General features: G+C 48.7%; 1 protein-coding gene across 7 annotated transcripts in view; it reads left to right on the top strand.

Moving 5' to 3' along the window:
- Positions 1–328: 328 nt before the first annotated feature.
- RNLS (renalase, FAD dependent amine oxidase) overlaps positions 329–19,155 on the top strand; it is a 239,623-nt gene continuing 220,796 nt past the window's right edge. For 2 of the 7 annotated variants that reach the window (XR_011994741.1, XM_072723589.1), the window contains exons 1-4: positions 330–532; positions 2,441–2,546; positions 3,645–3,787; positions 8,609–8,767. Coding sequence is in view for 6 of the 7 variants with exons in the window: in XM_072723589.1 (XP_072579690.1) it covers positions 415–532; positions 2,441–2,546; positions 3,645–3,787; positions 8,609–8,767 (526 nt within the window). In the remaining variant the exon portion in view is untranslated. Of the gene's footprint in view, positions 533–559; positions 613–1,959; positions 2,164–2,440; positions 2,547–3,644; positions 3,788–8,608; positions 8,768–19,155 lie in introns of those variants that run through there. The other 5 variants (XM_072723585.1, XM_072723588.1, XM_072723584.1 and 2 more) reach the window with 5 other exon arrangements.

Here is a 19,155-nt window from a genome sequence, read left to right as displayed (position 1 = left end):
CGCCCTTCCCCTCCCCTCCCGGGCCTCGCCTTCCGTCCCCAATCTCCCGCCCCTCCGACCCCCTTTCGAGGTTCCCCCTCCCCTCCTCCTCCCAGGCCCCGCTCTTCCCGCCTCTCCCCCTCCTGGGCCCTCCCCTTCCCTTCCCCCTCCCCGCCTCTCGCCGTCCCAGTCACTCCCGGGCACCTCCGGCCCCTCCCGCTCCTCCCCCCAGGCCCCGCCTCCCCCGCCCCTCCTCTCTCCCTCCCGGGCCCCTCCTCCCCCTCCCCTCCCCCATCCTCCCGCCGCTCCGGCCCCCTTTCCAGGTCCCGCCCCGCCCCTCCCCTCCCGGCCCCTCCTTTCCCTCCTCCCTTCCCCCCTCCCCCCTGCAGGCCGGCCGCCGGGACCGCGGGGTTGGGGGGGCCTGGAGCAGAGGCCATGGCGCGGGCGCTGGTGGTGGGCGCGGGGCTGACGGGAGGCGTGTGCGCCGCGCTGCTCGGGAGGGAGACGCCGCGGCCCGCGCACCTGACGGTGTGGGAGGAGGCAGCGGCCCCAGGTGGGTGGCCGGCGGCGCGGGGGGCGGGGAGGGCGAGCACCACGTCCACGCCGCCCGCGTCCCCCGGAGCCGCATGCGCCGTGCGCGCCCGCCCGGTGACCCGAGCCTCGGACGGGCGGGAGGGGGATGGGGGGAGGGGGAGGGGGAGGCGGTCCCCGGGGCGGCGGGAGTGGGAGGAGCCCCGGGTGGGGGCAGCGGGGGGCGGGGAGAGGAGCGGGAGGAGCAGGGGGGGCCCCGGTGGAGGAGGAGCCCCGGGCGGGGTGGGGGAGGAGTGTGGAGGAGAGGGGTGCTGGAGGAAAGGAAGGGGGTGGAGGAGGAGGAGCGGGAGGAGCCAGGGCAGGAGGAGCAGGGGGAGTGGGAGGAGCCCCGCGGGGTCAGGGAGGAGCCCCGGGCGGGGGGAGGGGGTGCGGAGGAGCCCCGCGGGGTCGGGGGGGGGGGAGCTCCGGGCGGGGGGAGGGGGTGCGGAGGAGCCCCGCGGGGTCTGGGAGGAGCCCCGGGCGGGAGGAGGGGGTGCGGAGGAGCCCCGCGGGGTCTGGGAGGAGCCCCGGGCGGGGGGAGGGAGTGCGGAGGAGCCCCGCGGGGTCGGGGGGGAGCCCCGGGCTGGGGGAGGGGGTGCGGAGGAGCCCCGCGGGGTCGGGGAGGAGCCCCGGGCGGGAGGAGGGGGTGCGGAGGAGCCCCGCGGGGTCGGGGAGGAGCCCCGGGCAGGAGGAGCAGGGGGAGTGGGAGGAGCCCCGCGGGGTCAGGGAGGAGCCCCGGGCGGGAGGAGGGGGTGCGGAGGAGCCCCGCGGGGTCGGGGAGGAGCCCCGGGCAGGAGGAGCAGGGGGAGTGGGAGGAGCCCCGCGGGGTCAGGGAGGAGCCCCGGGCGGGAGGAGGGGGTGCGGAGGAGCCCCGCGGGGTCTGGGAGGAGCCCCGGGCGGCGGGAGGGGGTGCGGAGGAGCCCCGCGGGGTCGGGGGGAGCCCCGGGCTGGGGGAGGGGGTGCGGAGGAGCCCCGCGGGGTCTGGGAGGAGCCCCGGGCGGGAGGAGGGGGTGCGGAGGAGCCCCGCGGGGTCGGGGGGGAGCCCCGGGCTGGGGGAGGGGGTGCGGAGGAGGCCCGCGGGGTCTGGGAGGAGCCCCGGGCGGGAGGAGGGGGTGCGGAGGAGCCCCGCGGGGTCGGGGGGGAGCCCCGGGCTGGGGGAGGGGGTGCGGAGGAGCCCCGCGGGGTCTGGGAGGAGCCCCGGGCGGGAGGAGGGGGTGCGGAGGAGCCCCGCGGGGTCGGGGGGGAGCCCCGGGCTGGGGGAGGGGGTGCGGAGGAGCCCCGTGGGGTCTGGGAGGAGCCCCGGGCGGGAGGAGGGGGTGCGGAGGAGCCCCGCGGGGTCGGGGAGGAGCCCCGGGCGGGGGGAGGGGGTGCGGAGGAGCCCCGTGGGGTCTGGGAGGAGCCCCGGGCGGGAGGAGGGGGTGCGGAGGAGCCCCGCGGGGTCTGGGAGGAGCCCCGGGCGGGAGGAGGGGGTGCGGAGGAGCCCCGCGGGGTCCATCTGCTGGGTGTGCTGCCGGGTGTGCGGGGCATGCACCTTGCCAGGACCCCAGCGCCCTGGGCCGGGCCTTCCCTGGGTCTGGTTTACAGGATCCCCTTTCTCAGGAGGGTGGATCGCAGGCACGCACGGGGGTGGGGGTCGGGGGTGGAGGGGGCGGTTCCCAGCTCTTGGGGCCTTTCCCGGGGCAGGGGGTCCTGCTGGTTCAGTGCGTGACCTGGGCCAGGTCCCCTGCTGCCCTCTTTACCGCATGACCTGAGGGTCGTAGAGGACCAAGCATAAAACTAAGAGAGGAAAACCCCACTAAAGCCCTTTTAAAGAATGCAGCTGCGAAGTAAGCTGTGTGGCCCGCAGGGAAGGGACAGGTGAGGCGCTGAGCGGTCCTGTCCCTTCCTGCAGGGGGGAGGATGTGCACGGCCTGCAGCCCGCACGCCCCGGGGAGCACCGTGGACCTGGGGGCACAGTACATCACCCGCTCGCCCCAGCGGGCCGGGCTGCACGGACGGTGAGTGAGCAGGGCCGGGGGTGCCCCTCTGGGGTGGGGTGCATGGGAAGGCCTGGTTTTGCTCTTGCAATGCAGAGAAGCTACTGTGCAGCTGAGGACCCTCTACAGGTGATCCTGAGGCGGTGGGGAGCTGCAGGCCAGGCCTCCTCCGGCGGGGGGCTATGGGGTGGCAGGCCGGGGGTGTGGGCCACCCCCATGAACACAGTGGGGACCCAGAGGACAGCTCCCCGGGGAGTGGGGTCGGGGCAAGGCTGCCTCCACTGAATTCACAATGACCCTTCTGCCTACTGTCCTATCTACACTGACTTAGACTTTGAGATACACAAAGAAATAGGCCTTCAGCTGTCAACGAGAGATGTTTGGATTCACAAAATATTTATTTTTCACCTGAGTTATGGTTTATTACTCTTTTTTTAAAAAGATTCTTTTTTTAAAAAATTATTTATTTATTTATTTATTTATGATAGTCAGACACACACAGAGAGAGAGAGAGAGAGAGAGGCAGAGACACAGGCAGAGGGAGAAGCAGGCTCCATGCACTGGGAGCCCGACATGGGATTCGATCCCGGGTCTCTAGGATCAGGCCCTGGGCTGAAGGTGCACTAAACGGCTGAGCCACCCAGGGATCCCCTATTTTTTTTTGAAGGAAGCCCAGTGCCCACCGTGGGGCTTGCACACCCGATCCAAGACCGAGAGTCGGTCCTCTGCAGACTGAGCCACCCAGGGGCCCCTGAATTATGTTTCATTGACACAAAACATATACAGAGTTGATCCTATGAAGATTTCTAGCTTCTTTTTAAATTATTATTATTATTTTTTAAGGTTTTATTCATTTATTCACAAGAGAGACAGAGAGAGAGAGAGAGGCAGAGACACAGGCAGAGGAGAAGCAGGCTCCATGCAGGGAGCCCGACGTAAGACTCAATCCCAGGACTCCAGGATCACACCCTGGGCCGAAGGCAGGCTCTAAACCGCTGAGCCGCCCAGGGATGCCCAAAGATTTCTAGTTATTAGTTAAAATGAATTCTTGGAAGAGAATATAGTATTTTTCAGCTGACTGTGGTGTTTGATTATTTCCCTTGTATTGATCTATTTCAGGTTTTATGACGAACTGCTGGCTCTTGGCCTTTTGAAGCCTCTGACGTCTCCTATCGAAGGGATGGTGGTGAAGGAAGGAGAGTGTAATTTTGTGGCACCTCAAGGAGTTTCTTCAATTATTAAGCATTACTTGAAAGAATCAGGTGGGGATAGGATTTTCTCTGCTTTCTTTTAAAATTAGCATTTGAAGATAAAAGCTGTATACACAATTAAGTGTTAATGCTATAAAGAAAGTTGTGAGATAGATGCTCTCCTCTTCACTACTAACAGCTAATTTTCTTTTCCTAAAGTAATCCCTAATAATAGTTTCCAGCGTACGCTTCTAGGAAAGTGTTTTTGCCTCTGTCTGTTGACTTACATGGCTGTCTCTATTTATTCACGTGTGTTTATATTTATTCTTTTTAAGTATACAAATAGGATTATTATTATTATAGACCTTTCTACACCTTGTTTGATCTGTTAATAATAAATCAGTCACACACACGCCCATTATCTATGTGTCTGCCCCCTGTTGGTTCTGTTTCTCTGGAGAATCCTAATACATCATCATAGACTAAATCATATCTTAGGTCTATTTTCATATCAGGAAATTGAGTATGCTTCATGCTTTTCAGTGCCTGTTCAATATCACATTATATATTTATAAATAAATGCATTGTTTATTTAGGTATTAAGTTTCTGGTGAATATTTAGGCTGGGGGGGCGGTGAGGGGTTGTTTTGCTAATGCCAGTATTGCTACCTGGTCTAACCCTGCCGCGTATGCATATCTGTACCCCAATTTCTAACAGGACAATAGCTGTGTTGAATGGTAAATGTGAATTTTTAGTTATACCAGGTAGTGTCATCTGTTCCTCTTAACAAATATCTCATCATCAACAGTGAATGAGGAGCTGCCTGGGTGGCTCGGTCAGTTAAGCATCAGACTCTTGGTTTCCGCTCAGGTCACGATCTCAGGTTCTGAGATTGAGCCTCACCTCAGGCTCTGTGCTCAGCCGGGGGTCTCTCCCTCTGCCCCTCCCACTCGTGTTCTCTTTCTCTAAAATAAATACATCTTTTTTTTTTAGGCATTTTTTTAAAAAGATTTTATTTATTTATTCATGATAGTCACACAGAGAGAGAGAGAGAGAGAGAGGCAGAGACACAGGCAGAGGGAGAAGCAGGCTCCATGCAGGGAACCCGACATGGGATTCGATCCCGGGTCTCCAGGATCGCGCCCTGGGCCAAAGCAGGCGCCAAACCGCTACGCCACCCAGGGATCCCTAAAATAAATAAATCTTAAAAAAAAATTAAAAAGCAGTGAATGAGAATTTCTCCTTCTGTAGGTCTTGATATTATGGAGATTTTTAATTTTTGCCAGTGTGATAAGTTAAAGCAGCTGTCTTTTTGTGTTTTGACATTTATACTTATATTTACATAATCATGAGTGAGTTCATGCCTCCTTTTTAAGGCAGCTCTTTTCATCTTTTGTGTGTGTGTGTGTGTGAATTTCTTATTTATGACCTTTGCCCATTTTTTATTAGGATTTTCATTTGTTCTTTATTTTATGAATGTTTTGAAAATGATCTTTTTTTTTAAAAAAAAGATGATAAATGATCTTGGATGATAGATGATTTTTTTCTTTTTTTTTTTTTTTTTAAGATTTTATTTATTTATTCATGAGAGAGACACACACACACACAGGCAGAGACCCAGGCAGAGGGAGAAGCAGGCTCCATGCAGGAGCCCGACGTGGGACTCGATCCTGGGACCCCAGGATCACACCCTGGGCCAGAGGCAGGCACTAAACCGCTGAGCCACCTGAGGATCCCAATAGATGATTTTTTTCAAGCAAAAGAAGGTTTCTTGATGAATCATAATTAAGTTGTCCAGTTCAAGATCATTGATGAGAGGTGCTTAGAATTTTTGTTACATAAGCTATTTCTAGAATAATTACTATTTTGAACTTCTTCATCAAATACTACTTATTGAGGACCCCAAGAGTCCCTGATCTCAGGCAAGGGAGAGGTCAGTGAGATTGAACACACAACATGAGAACATGTGGTAAATGTAAATAGCATTCTGGTTTAAACCATTTCTCAATCTAGGATTCAGCCCAGAATGGTGTATTACTCAGGATTTTCCAGAGAAAAGAGCCAATAGGAGATTGATATAATAGGACATGTGTGTGTACATATTTTAATAGGATATATACATATATACATGATTTATTATAAAGAATTGGCTCGTGGTTATGGGCGTTGGCAGGGGTCAAGATCTGCAGGATGAGTCGGCAGGCTGGGGACCCAGGAGAGTGTGAAGGCTAGCGGGCTCCAGATCCCGGAAGAGCTGATTTTTCAATTCAAATCTGAATACAGGGGGGAATAAAACCCCCCAAAACTTGTCCCAGTTTAAGGCTGTCAGGAACATTTCCTCACTTTGGGGAGGGTTATTCTTTTTTGTTTTATTCAAGCCATTGACGGATTGGGTAAGACCCATCTACATTAGATAGAGTAGGTAATCTGTACTCAGTCCACCAATTTAAATTTTACTCTTATCCAAAATCACCCTCAAAAACAGACCCAGAATAATGTTCGACCAAATATTTGGGGACTCCATAACCCAGTCAAATTAATGCATGCGATTAACCGTTACAGAATGTGATACTGTTGGATAATCTTGTGGAGTGTCACCATCGGCTTCATGCATTGCCACCAGGTAGCTTTTTAAAAATCTCATTTCCATCATGATTCGGCCCAATTTAGGTGGCATGTTTACTGAAATCCTCAAGCACCTCCTGACTGTATCACGGATCTGTCCATGCACGCACACATCTACTCAGTAACCACTTACAGGGTACTTAGGACACGCCAGACACGGTGTTAGGTACCAGTGAAACAAGAACCGAAGGCAGCTGACAGAGGGCAGCTTGCCCTCTCACAGCTGGTGTTCTCGCTGGGGGACTGTCCTGGAATACACGGTACCTACGTCCTCCTTTTGGCAGGCGTTTGGAGGAATATATGTTTTATCTTCCAGTTTTGCTTTGGAAGCTCTTGGAAAAAGAGCTCATATTTAATTATTTGTGGCTCACAGAATTTAACAGTAGCCTGTAGCCTGTACCTGGTAGGTAGGTATGGTGATAGATTTCCGTATCTGCATCCATCTCTATCATCTATCTATCTATCTACATGTGTATGTTGGATGTGTTCCTAAGTATATTTAAAAGAGCTATATAAGGTGATTATCACTTTTAATTTGACCAATTCTTAGTAAAAACCTGTTTATAGATTTTCAATTTAAAAAAAAAATTAAGAGAGACTGTGAGAGCACAAGAAGGGAAGCAGCAGAGGGAGAGGGAGAAGCAGGACCCCCCCCCCCCCACAGCAGGGACTCGATCCCAGGACCCCGGGATCATGAGCTGAACCTAAGGCAGACGCTCAACCACTGAGCTATCCAGGTGCCCCTGTATTTTCAATTAGTATAGTCTCTTGAGACAATGATTTTGTAGATCTTTTATGACTCTGTAAAGCATTATTCACTTCAAAAAAAGTAATTCTTTTGAAAAAGTTGCATATTACTGGTACAAAGTTTGGAAAATAAAAATAGCAGGAAAAATGTCCAGTAAGTCCATTTTGTGGACTCCTTTCTGCTTTTTTTTTTTAAATGAATTTTTACATAATTGAGTTCCAGGTCTATAAAATCTATATAATATAAATGTAATTATAAATAATATATGTAATATTTAATAAAAATAAAATACAAATATCAAAAACATAGACTGTTCTAATATTAGCTTTGTAATACTTTGAGAGTCTTTTGCCCTCTCTACCCACATCTGTTGTTACAGGATTTATAGACCTCATTTATACTATTTAAAATTTTACAATTATATCCTTTTAAACTCCTGTAAAGCTTTCTCTCCACAAAAGTGGTTTAGTGTTTTCACAACAGAAGTGAGAGAAATTTTGGAATCACAATGACCTGGACTCAAATGAATGTACTGTCACCCCTTCCTGGGTGTATAATAGGAAAGTTTAAAAATCTATTCCCTGGGGGTGCCCGGGTGCCTCAGTCGGTGAAGCATCTGCCTTCAGCTCAGGTCCTGACCCCGGGGTCCCGGGATTGAGTCCCTGGTCGGGCTCCCTGCTCAGCGGGGCGTTTGCTTCTCCTCACCCTGCTTGTGCTGTCAAATAAATAAATAAAATCTTAAAAAAATCAAAATTAAATAAAAATCTATACCCTGGTTCTTTCATGGGAAAAAAATGAGGATGATAACAGTGCCCACTGCAAAGTTTTATCATGAGGACAGTGGGGCACAGTGCATCCGTGTCAGTCCAGCAGGTAACGGGCAGGTACGGAGCAGTCTCCCAATCAATGTTGGTTTAAAAAGTAACCTCCTTGAACGAGGCTGACTTTTGTAGGTCCCCAGTGCCCAAGAACCCAAGAGGGATGAGACTACTCAAAATACCTTGGTGATGAAAAAGAGGAAGTGCAACGGGAGGACACTTGACTGTATTTCTCTTAATTCCAGTTCTTAGTAAAGGTGGTTGATCCACCAACGAGGGCTTGGGTCTCTGCACCTTTCTCAGGCTTAAAGGGACTAGTCCTGCTCGTGCAGCCGGGACTAGGACCGTTGACACCTTCACTAGGGTGCTTACCTGCCTTACGAAGATCATGAGCTTTAGTGGGGTGGATGTGGGGCCACATCAGGGAGTGACATCTCTGAATCTGACCCCTTGTTTGTGAGATCCACTGGCGCCAGGGGTCTGCGTGCTCACGGGGGCCGCGCAGGTGTGGCTGCTCCGTGAAGCGTGGCAGGCGTTCCTAGCAGTGGTGGCCGCGGGGGATGACGTCCGGGGGTGCTGGCAGGAGGGGGAGCAGCAGAGACGTCACTCTTTAACTCACCTGGAAGGATCCAGCTTGCGCCTCCTTCTGGTCGTTCACATGGAAACCCAGTGATGTGAACGTGACTTTGCTTTTGGAACAGGTGCCGATGTCTGCTTCGGACACCGCGTGACGCGGGTCGACCTGCGAGATGACAGGTGGGAGGTGTCCACGGAAACGGGTCACCCTGAGCGGTTTGACCTTGTCGTCTTCACAATGCCGGCTCCTCGGATCCTGCAGCTACAAGGGGACGTGGCCAACTGTAAGTCCCTGCGCGAATGCGGCGCAGCACACAGGGTGTCACGGGTTCCAGCGATTTGCACGTCTCAAACACTGATCCTGGGGCCCTGTTCACCATCTGAGTGAAGGTCACACTGACCCCATAGCATTTCTTTTAACCGGTTCAGATTGGACGTTTTTCTTACTTCCTTGCCTTTATAGAAGCGAGCATCTGGGATGGACATGCAGGCGCGTGGCCCGAAGGAAGGGCTGTCCCCGTGGCCATCCTGGAAACAGGGAGGTTTCCCTGACACGAGGACCGATCACGTCCACCTCTGGTGCGTCTCATCCCCATTGTTCGTGCGCGGCTCTTGGGTGCTTGCTCTTAGGATTTGTTGGAGCACCTTTTCCCTTTTTAAATCTCACTTTACTCTTTTTTTAAAAAATATTTTATGTATGTGTTTATCTGAGAGAGAGCAAGCAGGGGAGGAGAGGGACAAGTAGATGCCATGCTGACCACAGGGCCCCACTTGAGGATCGATCTCATGGCCCCGAGATCATGACCTGAGTCGAATCCACAGCCCGACGCTTGACCCACAGAGCCTGCCAGGCGCCGTGGCCAGAGTCACTCTGTAGCAGGGCCACGTACTGCCCTGGAGTCTGTGATCGTCGGGTTGCCGTGCAAATGGTACACAGCACGCTGCAACACTTACTTCCAAAATAGCTTTCGCTCCCTGTGTCCAGTTGTGTGATAAGTTATATTTTCCCATTTTTATTATTGTTATTATTATTTTTATTTTATTTATTTCCCATTTTTACACACTAATAAATATTTATAAAATAAATACTAATAAATATTTATATTTATAAATATAAATATTTATATTATATTTAATATTATATTATATTTATATATAACATTATATTCATATTATAATATTTATAATAAGCATTATAAATACTTATAATAAATATTTAATATTTATTAAATATATTAAAATAAATATATAAAATACATATTTATAATATATTATTATATAATATATTATTAATAATATAAAATATTTTAAAATATTTATTACTTACTTTATTTCCCATTTTTAAAAGCTACGTGGTTTTGTGTGTAAAGAGAGGCCCCTTAATGTTGCGCTGCGAAGGTAGTTCTCAGTTACCTGTATTATCAGTGACCCATGAAACATAGAATCGACGATGTCTCGGGCACGGACTGACCCAAGATATTTGAGGCTCCCCTAATTAATGACTTTGTTTAGATCTTCTGTATCCATAGTTTTTTGCATATTTGAACTGTGCTGGGTTGAGAGATCACTGTAATTCTATTTTATTTCTGTTTTTCCTGGGGCCGTTATTAATACATTTTTTTTGCAGTGTTTGTTCCGTGACGTTTTGATCCCACGGTCCTAGATTCACACTGCATCTTCATTGCAGTTCACACTCTCACTTAAAAAAAGTTCTCTCGGGGATCCCTGGGTGGCTCAGCGGTTAAGCATCTGCCTTCGGCCCAGGGCATCATCCTGGAGTCCCAGGATCGAGTCCCATGTCGGGCTCCCTGTGTGGAGCCTGCTTCTCCCTCTGCCTCTCTCTCTCTCTCCCCCTCTCCGTGTCTCTCATGGATGAATATATAAATAAAATCTAAAAAAAAATTAAAAAAAAAAAAAGGTCTCTCCTGGGGCGTCTGAGCTCTGTTTGGCCTTCACGTTGACCTTGACCGGTAAATGAGATGCTCGTTCTTTTATTTGCATTTGTCCGGTTCAACCTTTTTACTTTTAACCTTTCAGAGATACTTTATTTGTAAGCGCCTCTTTCACTTTGTTCATCTTCGAGTCTTGTAGTCCCATGAAGACATATATGTGCCTTATTGTTCGTTTTTTTATGGGGCACGTTGTCCATTTGTGACTTAAAGGCTCCGCTTTCTGCTCACCTTCGGCATGTCCTTCTGCTTCTATACCTACTTGGAGGTTCTGCTTCTGTCCCACGTGCTGTGACCTCAGAGTATCTCAGGAGCCCCCTTCCCTCATCTGCCGTCTTCGTCTCAACTCACTCCCACTTTGGTCTCTGCGGTCTTCGTACTTCTGTTCCCGGCCTTCCCGGCTGGTTTTCCAGAGCATTCCTTTGGCTCCCTTCCTTGGGCTCAGGCTTCGAAGGGGTCATATGGCCCTTTCCCTGTTTTCAGGCCATCACCTCAATATTTGTTGAACTAATCTGCTTACGGCCAAATTTTTCTGACACGTATGTTCCATCAGCATATTTGTTAGTTATGTCACATTCTCTGTCTTCATTATTTTGTCAGCATTGGTCCCTCTCTGATTACTGCCCATCATTCCACGGCGCCGTTTCTGTCGACTTTGTGAAGAATAATGCTGTCGAGGAAGGCCAGGCATTTCAGTAAAAGTATGTCGCTAGTGATCGTAATGACTGGGTGCTAGTGATGATTAATATAATAATCTAATTTTTTGAAGATTTTATTTATTTATTCATGAGAGAGGCAGAGACACAGGCAGAGGGAGAAGCAGGCTCCCTGCAGGGACCCCGATGCGGGACTCGATCCCAGGACCCCGGGGTCACGGTCTGAGCCGAAGGCACATGCTCCACCACTGAGCCACCCAGGCGTCCCTATAATATTTTTGTTCACATGGAAAGATTTCACAATATTTTTATATTAGGAAAGGTACGTAGATGCATCTGTATTTCTTTTCCATCTACCAAAAATAGTTTCACAGAAACATAGTCACGTTGTTATTGCTTGAAGATGATTTTCATGTTCTCCCTTACAGTTTTTTGAGTAGTTCCGACTTTAAAAATAAGGAGAGTTTACTTTTACCCTAAAAAATGGTAATGTTGACGCAATTTAAAAAACACACCACGCTGAAAAGCAAATAGAACGTTTTTCCTTTTCCTTGGTGTCGGAGGAGCACGGTGGGCCGCGTAGGCTGCTGCTGCGGGAGCCGTTTAGGAATGATGGACGTGCTGCGCACGGCTGAGGGGGGGCCGTGGGGCTTTGTATCAGCTCAATTCAGAATTGGACCCCAGGCAGATAATCCTGCTGGGTTCATTGTTCTGAAAGAAGCCACCCCGGCTGCAAAGGGTGCACACACGGTGTCTGGTGATGACCACCTACGGGGCTGAATCAAAGGGCATAGTTATTTATCTGCTGTTTGTTTTTGAGAGAGAGAGGGAGAGCGAGCGCGCAGAGGGGCAGGGCGGGGGGGAGGAAGTCCTAGGCAGACCCCACCCAGTGCACAGCCTGGCACAGGCCCGGTCCTGGACCCCGACATCAGGACCCGAGCTGCACTCAGAGTCGGACGCTCAACCCCGGAGCCCCGGGAGCCGCTGAAACACCGGATCAAGAACACCGAAGTGTTCTTGAAGTCACAAACCTCAACGCTGAGTGCAGCGTGGAGACCGCCGTGTCTCTCTCCGGGGTCCCAGCGCCATCCAGACCCCTAGGTGACTGTCCCAGGGCAGGTCGCCAGCACCGCCTGGGAGGAGGCCCTCGGTCTGCACAGCCTTGTGCTGCCACCTGGTGGCCCTCTGGGACTGCGGCTCCCTCCGGCGTTGGGAGCGGGGCCTGGGACCCTGAGGATGGGCGCAGCACTGAGCAGGAGCACGCGGGGGCTTGGGACCCCGGGGAGGAGCGCTGGGCCCGGGGCACTGGCCTCGCCTTGGCTCCCTGCGTGGCCTTCCCATCTGCTCCCCGCACCTTGAGCCTCGCCCGTCCTCTTGCATCGATGCACGTACCATCCGTTACGGGAAGGGCCTCCCTGTTGAATACATGGTCTGGGGTTCCCCTGACCCGCCACCCTCTCCTTAGTTTGCCTTTTTTTAAAATAATAAATTTATCTTTTTATTGGTGTTCAATTTGCCAACATACAGAATAACACCCAGTGCTCATCCCGTCAAGTGCCCCCCCTCAGTGCCTGTCACCCATTCCCCTCCAACACCCGCCCTCCTCCCCTTCCACCACCCGTAGTTCGTTTCCAAGAGTTAGGAGTCTCCCATGTTCTGTCTCCCTTTCTGATATCTCCCACTCATTTTTTTCTCCTTTCCCCTTTATTCCCTTTCAATATTTTTTATATTCTCCCGGACCGCCGCACTCTCCTTATTTTGCCTTTTACAGAAGACACAGAACTACTAAACTACTACTACTACTTATTATTATTATTATTATTTTATTATTATTATTATTATTTTTGTCGATTACTTATTATACTTGTTGCATTATCCCAGGGGGGAGAACAGGAGCTCTTTACGACCCGTGTAGACAGCCTCTTATAATTTGTGGTTCACCGTCTGATGCTGTGCTGCTCTCTATGTGCTAATATCACAGCGTTCTCTCAGTTATCCTCACAATGATCTGAAGGCATTATTATTATTATTATTATTATTAATTATTATTATTTCCATTCTTGGTGGTGATGCTCGGATGTGAACCCGTTAGTGTGAAAGCCTGCTTTTAAGTTGACGCAGTCTCAGTTCTTAGTCTTGAGCGAGGAAATGGTAGTCAGGGTGTCTGCAGACCCCTGGTCCTTATCAGTCAGAGTTGTGTGCCTACAAAAAGACAGCCAGAAAAATCCTGTGGATCAGTAAGGATGCTGGGAGCACACAGGAAGCATGACTTTGCCCTTCGCAAAACAGTGGAGTGTTTGTTTCCAGAGCACCGTGGGGTCCTCTCGCATGGGAACCTGCAGTAAGTTGCAAGGAACATCTGTTTCATTGCTCCTCTAAGCCTACAGGTTCTCCTCTCCCCCCCATAGGAGACCCTCCCTAGTCATCATTAGGGCTTCCCCCCCGCTTTGGGGTCACACGGGGAGTCCAAGCCTCTGTAGTCCCCGGGTACCAGGGAGGCATGACGCCCAAGTGCATCCCTGCTGCCCCTCCATGCAGGCTCGGCCCTGCCCGGCCCTCTGACATCAGGCGGGACTCAGGGCATCATGGGCAGCTCTGCACTGACACTGAGGCGGTCCCCATGCTCTGCAGGCCCGCAGCTGTGCTCCTCAGGCATTCTGCAGCAGGGCACCCCTTGGGAAGCGGGACATGCAAGCAGGAGCCAGGTCTCTACCCAGACAGGAACGCCCCCAACTCCTGCCCCTTTGACATTTATGGTCCAGCCCCTACCTTTCCATTTTCAGGGATCCACCACCTTGATCCACCTCACAGTCCTGTGAGAGGAAAGACTTTGCTGCCTTCTGACTGTGTGTGGGGTGTGGGTGGGCGTCATCCCAACCTCGAGAAACAGCACCGAGCATCGCTTTCCTAGATTGGAGAGTGAGGAAGGGAGGGTTGGTTTTCCCTAAACAACTCATCTTGGCAAATTCTTTGCTTTCTGGTTGTTACATGACGGCAGAGGTGAAACTACAGATCTCGAGGAGGCAAACTGCTAAGCGTGTGTAGGAACATAGGCTAAAAGAAATGAAAACTCCTTTGTGGAGTTTCCACAAAGGTCTCCCTATAGCTCTACCCTGGAGACTTCCGGCGGCATGAGGTCCAAGAATACGTAGACATATCCATGCGTGCTTAATTAGGAATTACGATGTGGAGTTGCTTTTAAAGTTCTAGAATTACATAAAAAAAAAAAAAAAAATAAAATAAAATAAAAATAAAATAAAGTTCTAGAATACAAGCGCCCAAGACGGAGCCTGAAAGTAGATACTTTCAGACTAAGGATACGCACTCTAATTCACCGTATGGAAGTTTGCCGTCCTGCAAAATATTGTTTCTTTGAGTCTAAACGAAACACTTACTTGGCTTATGTCTTAAAAATTATAACACTTGTTCACCCCAAATGTCATAGTTTAAAAATGTCTGTAAATTCACAGATGGTAGGTTTGTGATGAACCATGAAAGATCTTGGGGGTACGTTTCTGACTTTGTAGAGATGCTCTAGCAAATAATCCACTTTTTCCATGGTGACCTGTGGCCTGATCCCAGCCCCATTCCTCACGTCGGTGCCCCAGCAGGAAGCAGGCAGCTAAAACCCCTCCGGCCGTTCCTTCTCCTATCCAGCCTCCGGTTATGCAGTCTGGCCGCGGATACCCTAAATGCTTAAGGTGTAATTTTAATATATCTGTTATATCTAATTTATATCTATTAACATAGCTAATATTTCTATTAACAAAGCTGATCTTTCTTTAAAAAAAAAAAAAAGATTTATTTATTTATTTATTTATTCATGATAGAGAGAGTCAGAGACACAGGAGGAGGGAGAAGCAGGCTCCAGGCAGGGAGCCGATGCAGGACTTGATCCCGGGACTCCAGGACCGTGCCCTGGCCAAAGGCAGGGGCTAAACCGCTGAGCCACCTGGGGATTCCCCAAAACTGATCTTTCTATCAATATAGCTGGCATTTCCATTCTTTGGATTTACCTTGATGTGTTCATCCAGTTTGATGGACATGTAGCAGGTTTCCAGTTTTATTAAGGTGGCTCATGGGATGTTCACAAAGTGTCGTGAAGTGCAAATCTGAAACAAAGATGTTCTCCTCGAAGTTCCTTTCCTTGTGGAAAGAGTTGATCCTAATATAGAGTAGACCAAGGCCCTCTTGATGATTTTTGTTCAAAGTTTTCTTGGCTAATCTATCTTTTATTGCTGTGTACTGTAGAGTCAGGTTTCATTAAAAACCATTGGAATACCGATTTGAGTAACATCGAACTGAAGCATTGATTTAGGGAGAAATGACACTGTTACAATAGTGCATCTTTCTATCCAAAAAAAAAAAAAAAAAAAAAATCCCAAACAGTTCTGTATTTATTTAGGAATTTTTATGTCTTTAAGTAAAATTTTGTAGCTTTTGTCTTAAAACCTTACGCATTTCTTATTAGGATTATTACAAAATCTTTTATGATGTCTGTGGAGACTGTGAATAATATCACTTTTATTTATGTTTGCTTAGGCATTTCCAGAGAAAACCCCGTAGCTGTTTTTAAATCCACCATGAAAAGTCTAAACCCTTTTATGTTTATTGGGGTAAATAGTGTGTTGCTTTTATCTTTTTCATAGATGTCTGTCATTTATTTAACTTTAGGGTTCCCCCCCTTTTTTTCCACTTTCTTCTTTTTTCCAACTTTATCAAGTGTCCTTTTTCCCTTTCTCATCCTGTATTTATAGGATCTACAGTGCTTTGTCATTCCATGAATGGTTATCTTTTTATCCTTTATCCTATTTCATCTCCCTCCTACTCCTTTCTACCTTATTCTACAAATGATTTTTGAATGCCTGCTGTATTAGATGTTAGGTAAAGTAAAACAAAACAAAACAAAACAAAACAAAACAAAAAAAACTAGGTAGTCCTTCCCTTCTCCACCCAATTTTTTTTTTTTATCACTTTAAATGACAAAGCTGATCAGTAGTCTTCCAAGAAATGAAACAATCCAAGGTTGAACTAATAATTCATTCCTTGCCCTGTCCTCCCTTCCCACTCCCCAGAGTTCGTGATATGGTGAGTGCCCTTCCACACCTTGCTCCAAGCACAGGGTGCCTTCTAAATGTATTGTTTTGAAATTTGCTCTTTAAATTGACATTTCTTCAGGGATACCTGGAGCCTGGGTGGCTCAGTCTGTTAAGCCTCTGACTCTTGATTTCAGCTCACGTCATGATCTCGGGGCTCTGAGACTGAGCCCCATGTTGGGCTCTGCCCTCAGCAGGAAGTTGGCTTGAGATTCTCTCCCTGTGCCCCTCCCAACCCACTTCTGTTTTCTCTGTCTCTCAATAAATAAATGAAATATTTCTTAAAAATTTGCATTACACTTGTTTGTGGATATCTGTTTTGTTCTATTTATTCTTGTGGCAATGCCATCACTATTTGAGTTCTAGTCACTTTGTGGTTGTAAGTCATTTTCAGGGAGTCTGAGCTGTATGTGTGGGGTGTAAGTGTGAGAAGGTTTTATTGTTCCCCAGAACGGCCCTCAGACTTCCATGCGTGAACTCCACGTCTCTCAACAGAGTGAGGGCCTTAATGGCATCTTGGTCATTTGTTATAACTTTCTAGTCGGACCTTCAGCTGTTGGAATAGTCTCATGTTGGTTTTTAAGGCTTGGTCGTGATTATTTTAGTCTTAATTCAGAGCTCATTTGCTCCATCCCTAATGCCAAGGAGGCCCTGTCTGGTACCGAGGGCTGGAGCAGGGTGGATTTTGGGGTCTTATTTTGAATATCCATACCCCATCCTCCTTCAGACTCTATAATCTGTGGGAGTGTTGCTCCTGTGACTGCTCATCTGTGGTAGGAAGGGAGTCTTGGCTTCCCTGCAATTCATTCCTATGGTCTGATGCTTGATGATGAGTCTACATGTAGACGAGGTGGGGCATGTTTTCTTGGACTAGAGGCGGCGATGTCTCTCCGGGCAGCCCCACCAGCCCCACTGGTTTTGCCTCAGCAAAAAGTGGAAAAAAGTGGAAAAATTCTAAAATAGAATTTCCTTTTTATATTGACTAGGTAGTGGGACTCAAGGTAGTAAGGTGACTTCTTATTCAGTGATTTCTCAGAGCTCTCTCAGGGCAGTTGGTGAGGTCCTTTCCTGGTGGCCTCTTGAACTTCAAATGTAGCATCATTAGTGCTTTTGTCCCCAGCCTCAGAGAGACCTGGGGCAATAGGGAGACCAGTTGTTGCAGTTTCATCCCCGGAAGGCAAGAATTTCTTTCCTGTGCCTTTATGAATATGTCCTGATTTAATACTAACCATGTGCCCATCAGGAAGGTTTCCTTGTTGGCTTCCCCCTGCCCTATGTTAGCCTCCTGTCTTCGCAATAAGCTGGAAATAGAGGTGCTTGTTTTATGTTTTGGGAACTGAAAATAGCCTGGCTTGGGAGAGGAAAGGCTCCGTGGTGGGGAATTTGGAGAGATAAAGCTGGAAATGTGGACTGGGACCAGAATGTGGCTGGCCTCGGATGTGAACATTTATTGAAAGAAGTCCTAGTTCATCAGAAATATAGAATCTACCTTTTAAAACCTGACTGGGTACACTGAGTTGACAAATTTACCTATCTGGATTGGGAGGAAGAAAACATTTGCAGGACTTGGGGGAATGTTGTTTGAAAGGCTTTTAATCTTAACAGGAGTGATCTCCTTAAGTAGACACTTAGCACTTCAGTAAACCGGGCGGTAAAACTACGTAATCTCAGAATTTATCGTGTACTATGGAATAAAATGATAAATACTGCTCACCATGCACACCTTCCGTCTCCTTCCTACGACTGCTAGGATCTCTCATTATCTTTGATGGAAAAATGAGACCCTATTCTTTTTTGCTAAAAGAAGTTTAACTCCTTCATTTTTCTTTGACATTTTGGTGAAAAGATTTTGATTAAAAGCACAGGAAACAAAGGTCCTTTATTCATCAGGTAACATGCTTCATTGCTTTTTCCAGCAGACCATCTCCACAGGAGGGGAGATAATTCAGTTTCTAAACATCCTTGCATATTAGCTGCTCTATTGCTGCCTGCACACTTATGAGCTGAGATCTCAATTTTTAGAAAAAAAAACTATTACTATTAAGTTTCTTTTATTTGTTATGTCTTGATCTTCACCTTTTATATCTACCACGTCTACTTGTCTTTCTTTTTTTTTTTTTTTGGCTGGTATCATAAATTTATTTTTTATTGGTGTTCAATTTGTCAACATACAGAGTAACACCAGTGCTCATCCCGTCAAGTGCCCCCCTCAGTGCCCGCCACCCAGTCACCCCCACCCCCCGCCACCTTGTCTTTCTTTACCATTATTTACAAATAATAATGAGAGTGGGGGTTGGTTCTTACTGCCCAAGAGGCAACCTAAGCTAATCTTTGCTGTCCTGCAGACACTCAGCAGTCAGCAGAAACAGGAGAGGCCTGCACCCACCTTGGAGTCTAGAGCAACCTGGCACCACTCTTTGTCATGCTGACTGCCCACTCCCAGCCCTGGCAGGACAGAGTGGGCTTCCCTACTTCTGTATGTGTCCCTCTGGGGACTGACTTCTTGTGTTGGAGAGAACAGTAAGAGGGGATCTAGGAGATGATGGTAACGGTATAGAAAGCAGTTGTTACCACCTACATCAATCACTTGACCTTCATTGTTTTGTTTATTCTTCACAGTTGCCTCATGCACTCATTATCCCCATTTTACAGTAGAGGAAAGTGAGGCTCCAAAAGGTTAAGTTAACCTGCGTGTCTGAGGTCACGGAGCTGTTGGGTGGCGATCTGGAATCCAGTCTTCCCCAGGCTCCCGTGATGGAAACCACGTACCTTTTTGCACCTTTACCCACCACCACTGTGTGTGATCTCCTCATGCTTGATATAAATGTGTCAGTGGTGTTAATATTTCGGTCCTTTGTTCTCGTACACATGCTGTTGATAGCTGTGTGATGTCAGAGACAAGCCCCCTAGGTTGCCACTTGAACACAAGAAAAGATCCCTTCCTAAATCTGCCTTACTGGCTGTGCACATC

This window comes from Vulpes vulpes, chromosome 10 (assembly GCF_048418805.1).
Source record: "Vulpes vulpes isolate BD-2025 chromosome 10, VulVul3, whole genome shotgun sequence".
Lineage (NCBI taxonomy): Eukaryota > Metazoa > Chordata > Mammalia > Carnivora > Canidae > Vulpes > Vulpes vulpes.
This window is presented reverse-complemented; position numbering and strand designations above follow the sequence as displayed.